At 38.1% G+C, this 12,555-nt stretch overlaps 1 protein-coding gene across 1 annotated transcript in view; it reads right to left on the bottom strand.

Annotated features, from left to right (window-relative positions):
* Window positions 1–12,555, bottom strand: part of Palld (palladin, cytoskeletal associated protein) — a 315,080-nt gene that overhangs the window by 174,370 nt on the left and 128,155 nt on the right. The window contains exons 3-5 of the mRNA XM_013026075.1: window positions 7,468–7,534; window positions 3,307–3,412; window positions 1,002–1,076 (exon numbers count right to left, since the gene is read on the bottom strand). Coding sequence (XP_012881529.1) covers window positions 1,002–1,076; window positions 3,307–3,412; window positions 7,468–7,534 — 248 coding nt within the window. The remainder of the gene's footprint in view (window positions 1–1,001; window positions 1,077–3,306; window positions 3,413–7,467; window positions 7,535–12,555) is intronic.

The following is a 12,555-nucleotide window of genomic DNA, read 5'->3' as shown; positions in this document are numbered from 1 at the left end:
CGGATGAGGGATTCTCAACCTTCATCATAATTAGTATTCATTTAGAAAGTCTTCATATCTCATAGGACAAGTACCTTTTTTTCAAGCATGACTTTGTTTTTTGTTGTTTTTTTTTTTTTTTTTTTTTTTGGGTCCGGTCGTGGGGCCTGAACTCTGGGCCTGGGCGCTGTCCCTCAGCTCTTCAGCTCAAGGCTAGAGCTCTACCACTTGAGCCACAGCGCCACTTCCGGCTTTTTTCTTTTTGCTTATGTGGTGCTGGGAATCGAACCCAGGGCCTCAGGCATGCAAGGCAAGCGCTCTACCACTGAGCCACCTTCCCAGCCCTTTTGTTGCTTTTTGTTGTTGGTTTTTTCTTCTCTAGCAGTGCCCTGGCTATAATTGATGATTTAAAAAATTCCTCACATTTTTTAAAAAATCAGTTTACTAAATTCTATACTAAAAAATAAACAGAAATAAAAAAAACCCTATTGGGATTTTTTTAAAGCAAGATTTGTACTAACTGTATAATCAAGGACTAATGACTTTATGGTCTTTCAGTCTACAAGAATGATAGATCTCTCTATTAATTTGGTCTTTCAATACAGCTTCCAATAATGTTTCATAAATTTCTCTGCAAATAGAAAGAAAAAGAAAAGAGAAGAAGAGAAGAAAAGAGATATGTTTCAGGATCTTAGGAAAATAAAATTACCCAGTATTTTTTGAAATAGGTAAAAACTTGTTAGATCTTGCAAGCAATTTCCTTGGGACAGGCAAGGAAGGTTTTAATACTGTATGTGTCTTATTTTTCTTTATCTCACATCTCTGTCTCTCAGACCTTTCCCAGGGCCACAGGCACCCAGCAGGTCCCCAAATGCCTTTTTACCCCCAAAGGTAACTCTTTGAATCAAGTGTATGGATCTGCTCATTGTACTTTTTAAAAGCTGCGACATGGAAGAAGCCACATGTGAATGAAATTTAAGGACCAAAGCAAACATGGAGAATGAGGTTTCCAGCTGTCAGACCTTTGTAAAAACAGGAGGAAAGTAGGCTGAGGTGGTTCCATCGGTGCGGCAAAGATGTGCAGTTGGACTGTGAACCTGAAAGAGCAGAGACACGCATAGATGAGAGTCTAAATATGTACATCACTGTAGGGATGGGCTAAACTTACCTTTCATTCTTGGGCTGGCTCCACCTGAATGAAACAAATAAAAGTTTGACCATACATCATGCCTTCGTCTTCTCTTACAGTGTGGACCTTGTCCTGCTTCCTCGTTTCACATCTGTTACTCTTCTCTGTTCAAAAGGATATTCAAGGTAAATGTTCCTTTAGGTCCCTGAGGATCTGTGGGCTCTTAAATGCTATTACCAAATGGATTTCTGTGTGTGGGACTTCCACCAGGGTCTTTTTTAGAAGTTCTCACAGATGTTATATTTTATTTTAAAATACAACCTGGATTTGTGGAGTCAAGAGTATAAGATGTTGGCAGTGGAAGGCAAAGTAGATGATCAAAACAGGGCCCTATGTTATTATTGTTTCTTGAATCTTACACTCTTTCAATAAAATTGTTACGGAAAATAAGGAAAAAGGAAAATTCTTTCTGATGTGCCAATTCTCCCCCCTCCCAAAAAAACACCCACCAAAACCAACACCTCTACCACCAACAGGTATGGAAATACACAGTGGCATTCATCTCTGGGAAAACTTAAGGATTTCAGAACAGTAAATGGAAAACAAATTTTTGTGTGTGTGCATGACCACTTATTTTAAACAATCTTATACAAGTGGTTGGTAGCTCTTCACTGGCAAATGCTGATGTGATATTATGTGTCTAAAGGTACCACAGGACATCAGAATGCTTGACCGAACTGTGGAAATACTGACATAATAATGTACTTTATTCATTGTTTCTGTAAGACTTCACTGGCTTGTAATTCAGGAGGTCTAGGTTTCATCTTTCACTGTGTTTTGAATCCACTGAGAAATATGAACCTATTTTGTACCACATTGTTTCAAGTATTATGTCAAGATGAAACTTCATGATAACCTGTGAGGTGGGTAGTGTGAGCATCTCCATTTTACAGATGAATAAAGTAGGCACAGAAGGATTGCATTATTTCCTCAAGGTCCCTCAGTAAGTGGTAGAGCTTGGATTCGAACCTAGGCAGGCTGGCTTCAGGCTGATCATATCTATATCTCATTGTCTGTAACAAAGAAATGATGGAATTCCCCTGAGTACTTCATTCACCCAGCTGTAAAAGAGAGATGCAGTCACTTTTAACTCAGTGTTCCTGTTGAATTAAGACCACTTAAAAATGCACTCTTCACATCCTTACAGTATTGACATCTGTAAGTTAATGTGTGCCTTTCTGTTCTTAGATATCTGTTACAAATTAATAAGCTCTCCACATTTAAGAGGTAATTTAGGTCAGTATTTCCTGTTTCTCAGACAAACTGGAAGTGATGTTGATGAGGTCTTTTTCTGCCATGGAATGTCTACACAGTGTTCAACATTTGTCAATATTTAAACATCAAAGCTATGGATTTAGTCAGAGGTAGTTTGGATATTGTATTATGGTATAGGGGTTTAAAGGAAATCTCTACTAGATATGCTGTCTTTGGGTTACTTCTACTGGTTAATTCTTTTCAAGTTTATCAACCCACATGTCTTTACTATATATCATGCACTGTAGTTACCCAGACAGCTCTGAATGCTTGCTACATAGATATTCAAGGTGATACACCTGTTAAACAGTTCTCAATCAGGCAGGGGTGAGTTCACATTTTAAGAGTGTGGGAGAAAGACTTCTATGAGTGTTGTATTTAAAGATGACTATCATATAAATGATATACAGATTTTTTTCTGTAATTTGATACTTACAGAGTGAACACACCAAGGATTACTTCCCAATAGGTTCTCTTACTGTTCTTTCTTAAACAAAAAAGTTTGGTGAGTCAGGTACTGGTGGCTCACAGCTATAAACCTAGCTACTTAGGAGGCTGAGATTGGAAGATCACAGTTCAAAGCCAGCTCATGCAGGAAAGTCCATGAGACTCTTATCTCCAATTAACTACCACAAAACCAGAAGTGGAGCATCTGTAACTCAAAGTGGGAGAGCACTAGCCTTAAGCAGGCACTAAGTTCAAGTTCCATGACTGTTAAAACAAAAGCAAAGCAAAAACAACCAACAAAACAACCAACAATAAAAACCCAAACCCCACATTTCAATGGAATGTGCTTTAAAACAAGAAAAAAAATTCAATGTCACAGTCTTAAAATGAAGCAGTTAGTGAATCGACTCCACTGACTGTGGCTCTTGTACAATTACCTGTTGAACAGGGACTGACAAAGGCTGAATCACAGCTGTGGTTACTCCTGTCTTTGGAGAGGATGCTCCTATTGTCAAGGAAACAGAAGTTGTTTTCTTTTGAGCTCTGGAAAATATAGAAGCAAGGGCTCAGTTAGAACATTTTCTTAGAAGTGACCTCTTGAAATACTTCTACAGAAGACCTGCTTTTTTTGTTTGTGTATGTACTTTTCCCCCCACAAAATTGCCCAACTATGGAATTGGCCTTGGTATCTTTAATCAAGAATGCATAAAGAAAATGTGGTATACATTGACCTTCTCTTTCACTTTTTATCTTGATTTTTCTTTTTTTTTAAATTTTATTTTATTGCAAGGGTGATGTATAGAGCGGTAATAGTTACCTAAGTAAGGTGATGAGCACATTTCACGTGAAACATTGTTACCCCTCCCTTTTTTTCTCCCACTCCACTTTCCTTCCTCCCCCCACCCCCTCCCCTGCCACCAAGTTGTAAAGTTCATTTCTAACATAGTGTGAGTGCTGCTCTTGCATTGAATCACTCTTTGTTCTTTGTCTCACCATTTTGTTATTTCCCCTTTCCTTCCACAAATCAGATAAACATATATAAAAGACACAGGGTACCAAAATAAAAAACAGTGACAACAGGGGAAAAACCAAAGTGGGTGGGGAACAAAGGAAAAAAGAAATAACTTCACATTCCATGTCTTGGAGTTCATTTTGATTATCATCACTCTATATGGTCATAAGTACATAGCTATTGAGCTAATATGATTCTCTGCTAGGAGTATCCTAGACATACACTAATTATTTCAAATAAGGGAAGCCATGGAGCTTATGTTTCTGGGGGGTCTGTCTTACTTCACTTAATATGATTTTTTTCCAAGTCTTTTCATTTCCTTATGAATGGGGTGATGTCATTCTTTCTGATGGAGGCAGAGAATTCCATTGTGAATATATATCACATTTTCTTGATCCATTCATCTACTGAGGGGAAACTGGGTTGGTTCCATATCTCAGCTATGATAAATAATGCTGCACTGAATACAGATGAGCTAGTAGCTTTAGTGTGGCCTTGTTTGTGATCGTTTAGATAAATATCCAGGAGTGGGATTGCTGGGTCATAGGGGAGCTCTATGTTTAGTCTTTTGAGGAACCTCCATATTGCTTTCTAGATCTCAATAGATGCAGAAAAAGCATTTGACAAGATCCAACACCCCTTTATGATGAAAGCTCTGGAGAAACTAGGAACCATGGAATATTCTCAATATAATAAAGGCTGTATATGACAAACCTATGGCCAGCATTATACTTAATGGTGTAAAGATAAAACCATTTCTTCTAAAATCAGGAACAAGACAAAGATGTCCACTCTTCTCCACTCCTGTTCAATATTGTATTGGAATTCCTAGCCAGACAAGAAGGCAAGAGACAAACATAAAAGGGATCTAAACAGGGAAAGAAGAAGTAAAATTCTCCCTCTTGGCAGATGATATGATCCTGTATTTAAATAACCCCATAGACTCCACTCCCATGTTACTTGAGCTGATACAAAACTTTGGCAAAGTAGCAGGGTATAAAATTAACCCACAAAAATCAGTAGCTTTTCTATATGCCAACAAAGAGAAGAGGGAGGCTGAAATCAGGAAAGCAATTCCTTTTGTAATGGCCTCAAAAACAACAACAACAACAAACCTAGGAATTAAGCAAAGAGGTGAAGGATCTCTATGATGAAAACTTTAAAAACCTGCAAAAGGAAACTAAAGCAGATTTAAGGAAGTTGAAAAACCTCCCATGCTCCTGGATTGGGAAGATTAACACTGGGAAAATGGCAATACTGCCCAAAGTTATTTACAAATTCACTGCAATACCCATCAATATCTCCGCAACATTCTTTAATGAAATAGAAGAAGCAATTAAAAAATCCATATAGAATAATAGAAACCCCAAATAGCAAAAAAAAAATCCTTAACAGGAAAACAGTGCTATCATTACCAAACTTCCAACTGTATTATAAAGCTGTTGTAAAAACAGCTTGGTACTGGCACATGAACAGCACTGAGGACCAGTGGAATAGAATTGAAGACCCAGAAATGATCCCACAGACCCTGAAAATATTACAGGAAGGGATAGGGGATATACTAGGGCTCTTTGGCACAGGTTGAAACTTCCTAAATACAGATCCAGAAACACAACAAATCAAAGGAAGGCTGGATGAGTAGAATTGCATTAAACTGTAGAGCTTCTGCATGGAAAAGGAGATAGCTAGCAAGATAAATAGAAAACTCACAGAGAGAAGAGCTTCACTAGCCATAACAAGGGCCTCATATCAAAACTATACTTAAAGTTAAAAAAAAATTAAACCTCCCCAGTAACAAAAACAACCACCCCATTAATAAGTGGGCTAAAGAATTTTAAAGAGATTTCTCTAGAGAGGAAATAAGAATAGCTAATAGATGCATGAAGAAATGTTCAACGTCTCTGGACAAAAAGGAAATGCAAATCAAAACCACATTATGATTCCACCTCACCTCAGTTAGAATGGGCATTATCAAGAAAACAAATAACAATAGATGCTGGTAGGGATGTGGCAAAAAGGGAATTCTGCTACACTATTGGTGGGAAAGTAAACCGTGTATATACATCTTGTAACTGCAATTGTTTCAGAAACTGGAACTCAACAATCTACAGTTGAAATACCTGTGGTGGCTGTTTGCATAATGTAAGATTTGTAGATATTTAGAAAAATGAATACAAAATTGAAAGGAAACCATCTAGAGTTAACTCAGAGATTCTAAAGTATTAACCATGAAAACCCTAATAGCAAGTTAAATCCTTGGGAGAGGTCCAATGTTTATCCATAGAGAGATATTTGAAATCTTCACGACTAGGGTCCTATATTTAACTCAAAGTTTTACATGTCTATTTTAGGCCTAGCAGCTGTTCTTGTGCTGGATTCCAATTTTGTGGAGAGTATCTTGGAATTTTTGTCTTAGTGCATAGATAAGGGCCAGATTAAGAAGAATTTTTGCCATTGTTGAATGGCTGGCTGTACAATCTCAAGCAAGTCCTATGACATCACTGAATTTGAACTTCCTGGTTTGGAGCCCAGGCTGCCCTCTAACACTTTCTCCTCTTGCTGTAGCATCCTGAGTGCTGGGATTGCAGGCATGTGTTTAGCTTTGACTCTATCTGAAATCGATGGTGGAAAAGTATATGATCTTATAAGTATGCTTATAGCATCTGTGAATATTTGGTAGAATGGATACTTTTATTTTATTTTATTTTATTTTTTTTACTGGTTGTGGGTCCTGAACTCTGGGCCTGGATGCTGTTCCTGAGCTCTTTTGCTCAGGCTAACACTCTACCACTTTAAGTCACAGCTCCACTTCCGGTTTTCTGGTGGTTAATTGGAGATGAGTCTCAAGGACTTTCCTGCCTGAGTGGCTTTGAACTGGGATCCTCAGATCTCAGCTTCCAGAGTAGCTAGGGTTACAGAGCCACACTGGTAGCTGATATAATTATTTTTTATGAAGCTTACATATTACCATTGTCTTTTTAAATTGTACAGATTTGTTGTACACAGTGTGGTAATTCAGTACATGTATACAGAATGTCTTGATTAGATCAGGGTAGCTGGTGTAACAAAGCCATCTGGCAGCACATATTGATATTAATGTATTTCCTACCAACTTCTGGTAGATTATATTTTTGCAAAAGAATGAAGATAGTAATGTTTTCTGAGCAATCCATATGGCTTTGTAGAAATCACTAAATTTTGTAATCTTGGTGGTATAAGATCTTAGCCAGTAATGGATTTTACCCAAATGAAAATCAATTTCTGGCTCAAATAGGTATTTTTTGGTCCTCTTTACATCTTGGCAATGATTTAACTGATTTTCCTCCCCATGTGACAGCTACTTAAGTTGAAAATCAGTTCAGTGATTGCTATTGCCATTAACATTGGTAGATTCAGCATATTGATGATGAAATGCAGATTCCAATGTTCCAATTTTTTACTTAAAAATTGTGACCCAATTTCAAATATTTGATCTCTGATGGGTAAGAGTTAACTGTGCCAGTCCGAGCCCAGCACTCTTGGATTCAGGCCTCAACAGTTAACATCCTTTATTATGTAGATAATTCAACAAATCAGAGACACTTACTGTGGCATTGCTCCAGCTTTTGATCGGAAAGTTAAACTGTCACTGTCAGAATCCGTGGAACTGGCTCCTGGGAAAACATTAAGGACAGATGAAAAAGTTAAGACGTCAGTGGCATTTACAATTTCAAAGTAATGATCCTCATTTGTTTTTATTTTATTGTTAAGTAGTTGTTCAAAAAGGTTTGTATAAGTCAGGTTGTGAGTACAACGCATCTTCATCAATGTCGCCTCTCCTGTGGCCCTCTGCCATTTTCCTCCCTCCCATCCATACTCTGAAGTTATGAAGTTCATTATATACATATATAATAAATATAATAAATAAATATAATAACTGCATTTGGTCACCCTTCCTTTGTCCATTCATTTTTAAAGCAGGAACATACAAAGTCTTATTTTTCTTCAGTATACAATGAAATAGAGAATAAAGGTGCAAATTATTTTTATTTACTGCTTCTTTTGAAGATCATTTTTAAAAAAAGAACAGAACTGCTAGAAATAGCCATCTTAAAAGCAATATGCTTTTAGAGCCAGACCTATCATTACTTGTCTTTATATTAACTTTTCCCTCTCAACCATCTTTTACATGGCTTAAAAACTATGAAACAAATGTGTTCACATAAAAAAAGTTCATAGGTTTAAATCTTAACCCTAAGAGACTATGTGGTGTGGTAACATCACTGATTAATAAGTAAGAAGAAGATACTCTATGATACTTGAGAAAAATTGACCATGATAGAAGGTTCATTCTTGAATAAGAAGGTTTTTCAATTTGGATTATGCCCTTTCCTCCTTTCAAACTCATTGGATTGTTATATTCCTAAATTAATAGTCACAACCAATTTTTTTGTCTAAAGGTAATTAAACTTTGATATTTCAGTATTTACATATTGTGCATCAAGAGTTTTTTTTTTTTAATTTATTTGGGTCCAGTCATGGGGCCTGAACTCTGGGCCTGGGTGCTGTCCCTAAGCTCTTCAGCTCAAGGCTAGCGCTCTACCACTTGAGCTACAGCACCACTTCTGACTTTTTTTTTTTCTGCTGCTGATGTGGTGCTGAAGAATCGAATCCAGGGCCTCATGCATGCAAGGCAAGCACTCTACCACTGAGCCACCTTCTCAGCCCTCAAGAGATTTTTAAGTGATGGATTTAAAGCAATTTTAGTGATTAAAAGTATATGTATAGTGCTTTCCTAATGAAATCCAATTCATTTTTGCCATTTCAATTAGCCTAAAAAATACATCCTGATGGAAAAATATCATCAAACAGCACAGAAGACCAGTGAGTTATTTTCCTAAAAAACATTTGACACATTTGGTGTTTACTTTTTGGACAAGTTTAAGATATCAATGTACATAAATTTCTCCACATTTATACAAATGGACTCTGTAATTCATGTACTACTTGCAATTAGTTACTTCTGCCCATCAGTACATTTAGTATATATATATATGAAGACTCAGTTCTCTTGGCTGACCTCTGGAATTTCTTCTCTTGTTGCCTCCAGTCTTTGTCAACATTGAAATCAGTCAGGATTAGATAATACTGCTAATATTTCCATTGCCCTTTTCTTATTTTTGTAACTACCATTCAGTGTGGGTTTTGTTTACCTGGATCCTGGACTCTTACCTGATTTCTCTGCCTCCCAAATTTAGCTTTGTCTTGCCTAAGAGTAATTCTCTTAAAGCACCCCTTTTCTGTTAAAGAACTACCATACGTGAGTCTCAGTAAATGAGAACAGCCAAAAGGCCTTCATGATTTCCGATTTGATTTGATAACCAGGACTTCCTACATTTCTTTAATCCTAATCCAGAGAGAACACAGTCAATACTAATCCAGAGAACTGACACACTCAGTAGTGTATATGGCATAGGAAATGTGGATAGTGCAGCAGAGTTGGCACACACACACACACACACACACACACACACACACACACACACACGTAAATCGCTGCCCTCGTGAACTTTGCATTCTAGCAAGGAAACCGACAAAAGGAGAGAGGATAAAATATGTGATAAGGACCCATTGCAACAATGAGAGGCATAAGTCATTATGTCGGAACTTAACAACTTTGGTGGGGGGTGGGGGGAGGATCAGGTGGGGGGGAGGAGTATGGGAAGGGATGGGAAGGGGAAACAAGGAGGAGGCAACAATGCTTGATAAGAAATGTACTTGTTATCTTGCCCTTGTAATTGTAACTCCTCTGTACGGTATTCTCACAATAATAAAAAGAAAAGTTTCCAGTGAAAGGGGAAAAGATAAAGCAGAGGAGGGGCAGAGAGGTGGGTGGGGCTCAAACGTGACCGGAGAAATGAGGAAGGTTCCACCAGGACCCAAGGGATGAGAGGGATTTTCTGTCTTGTTTCCCTTTTTATAACTGTCGTTTTAGTCACTACCCTAGCATAAGCCTACCCAGACTTTCCCTGATATTTTATCTTTTAAGATCAGCCCAATTTTCTAGGCTCTGTCTTCTCTGAGATCCCAGCGTTCTTGACACTATACTTGTCACTTACCATGTCTGGTAGAAAATCATTGTGTCCCTGAGGATTGAGGAGGGGTTGGGAAGAGACTTACCAACTTGTGAATAGTTATTCAAATTTTCTTGTGCCTAGAAGGCTGCTAGATTCCTTACATCATTTGATTATAATTATAATGAACCTTGCTAAGAAGTGAGCTATGTCCAATTTGTACCTAGAAAATACCAGGTACCATGTGGTTAGGTAACTTGCAGGAAGTCACATCACTAGAGAGCTGCGGTGACAGGAAGTGTACTCCTGTGGATTTGAACTCATGATGCATGATCATCTTGTCCTTGGCGACCTTCACCCACTATGCCAGTCTGTCTTCCTTTGTGTACTTAGCTCAAGGTTTACTTAGGGCAAGCCTTTACCTTCTGCTGGAATGAATGCAAGCCAAGGGAACTAGGAAGCTTGTTTGGAGAGAAGGTGTGGACTATCAAGCTGCTAGAGGGACCGGGTGGAAAGGGACTGCTAGGTCTGCAGTGTCTGGATTCTATTGCCAGGTCCCTGCCAAGGGATTAACAGTAGGAACCATCAAAACAAGGTTATGTACAAGGAGGAAGTTTCAATTGATAAAGTAAATGTGTAGTACAGTGCAAGTGTGTGTGTGTGTGTGTGTGTGTGTGTGTGTGTAAAGCTAAACAGGGGAAACTCTAGAAATGAGCTAGGTAATCTGAGAGACCAATTGAATTGGAATCATAATGTGTGTGTATGTGTGTGTGTGTGTATGTGTGTATGTGTGTGAGAGACAGAGACAGACAGAGACACACAGAGAGACACACACACAGAGAGACAGAGACAGAGAGAAAGACTCTTATGGAAATTATCCAGACACATTTTCCCTCTCCAAGCAGTTAGAAATCAGAAACAGAAGCAACTATTGCTCACTGGATTCCAAACATTTAAAATCATTAACAAAAATTTTTCTTCTCATGCCCTCTATTTGAAACGTCATTTTGGGGCTGAGGATGTTGCTCAGCTGTAGAATCCTTGCCTATTGTGCCCAAGGCCCTGGGTTTCATTCCCAGCCATGCAAAGAGGAAACAAACAAAACCCCAAATAAAAAGATGCTATTCCTGTTCCTTTTATTTCCAGTGGATTTTCAAAGAAAGAAAGGTAAAGGGTAAAAAGATGTGTCCCTGAGAGCTTTTCTGCACCTGCCGAGTCCTTGTGAAATCTCAATGTCACCTTCTGTCTCAGGTGTCCTGGCAGAGACGCTCTAACAGATGGTGGCAGATCAAATCCTCCAGTTCTGGCCAGCAAGTTCCTTCCCCTCCCCTCTGGGCAATTCTCCCTCCTTCTCCTGTCCAGTGCTCTGCCTCCCTCCCTTCCCCCCCTCCCGCTCCTCTGTGGTGCACCTGCAGGTCAGGCAAAAGGAATGTTTATGACAGGAGGAGGTGTTTGAGAGAGAGAGAGTTGGTTAACTTAAAAAGAAAAAAAAACAGCGTTCAAAGCAGTGTCCAGAATTAGAGAAAGAAAGAGGGTACAATGTAGTCAGGGTATTCAATGTACACTATAAAAAACATGAACTATGCTACTTATAGGCAAAAACAGGAGAGAGAAACTGGGGGAAAGAGAAGGAAGGGGTGACAGTGTCCAGAAGAAATGTACTCTTTTATCTGACTCATATAACTGTAACCCTTCTGTATATCACCTTTACAATAACAATAAAAGTGCATTACCTGAGTTATGGAACTGTAACCCCTCTGTACAATACCTTAATAATAATGACCAAATCATATTAATAGAACAGATAGAATAGTTAAAATACTATAAATAAAATTATAGCACTATAAAAAAGTGCAATGTGATCTATACATATATACAGAAAAAAGATTAGAAAAGCAAATGTCTTAATAGTGATTGTGCTACCTGGATATCTTTTGGCATAATTGTTATGTGTCTGGCATGAAGCATTTCACTCTCAAAAAGTTATTTCCTCCCCCCTTCTTATTTTTGGCAGTTCTGAATGTTAGACTCTCCCCCCTCCTTGATGGAATCAAAGATACCGAAGTATATGATTGAGAATGGAAAAATAGGGGACAGAAATCAGGTATTGGCATTTTTTCCATCTTCATTTGCATGTGAATTTTTAATACAACTGATGAGATATAAAGCATTAATGCAAGTCAAAATGTTTCAGTGAGCAAGTGTTAGCAGCTCAACCTTATTCAGTTATAAATAAATCTGTTAAATTTTTCTGGACAATAGCAATATTTGGATTTTTTTAAAGAAGTAAATTTCTTATTGATGGCAAAAAAGAGGGACTGTGGGCTAGAGGGGCAGCTCAGTGGTATGGGAAGCACCTATATGTACAGGCCTTGGGATTGATCCCTGGTGATAAAGGGAAGAGAGAGAGAGAGAGAGAAGAGACAAAAAACAGGAAGACGGGAGTTATAGGACAGTGAAATTACATGTGATTTTTATCTATGTATTTTAGAGTTTTTAAAAATGAAAACATACTGTTTTTTGTTCTGGTCATAATAGCCTGTACTATGTGCCAGGTAGCACCAGGGAATTCACTCATTCAATCCTAACAAGAACCTAATTGTCTCCATTGTGTAGATGAA

The sequence above is a fragment of the Dipodomys ordii genome, unplaced genomic scaffold (genome assembly GCF_000151885.1).
Source record: "Dipodomys ordii isolate 6190 unplaced genomic scaffold, Dord_2.0 Scaffold4, whole genome shotgun sequence".
Lineage (NCBI taxonomy): Eukaryota > Metazoa > Chordata > Mammalia > Rodentia > Heteromyidae > Dipodomys > Dipodomys ordii.
Note: the sequence above shows the minus strand (reverse complement) of the source record. Positions and strands in the feature narration are given on the sequence as shown.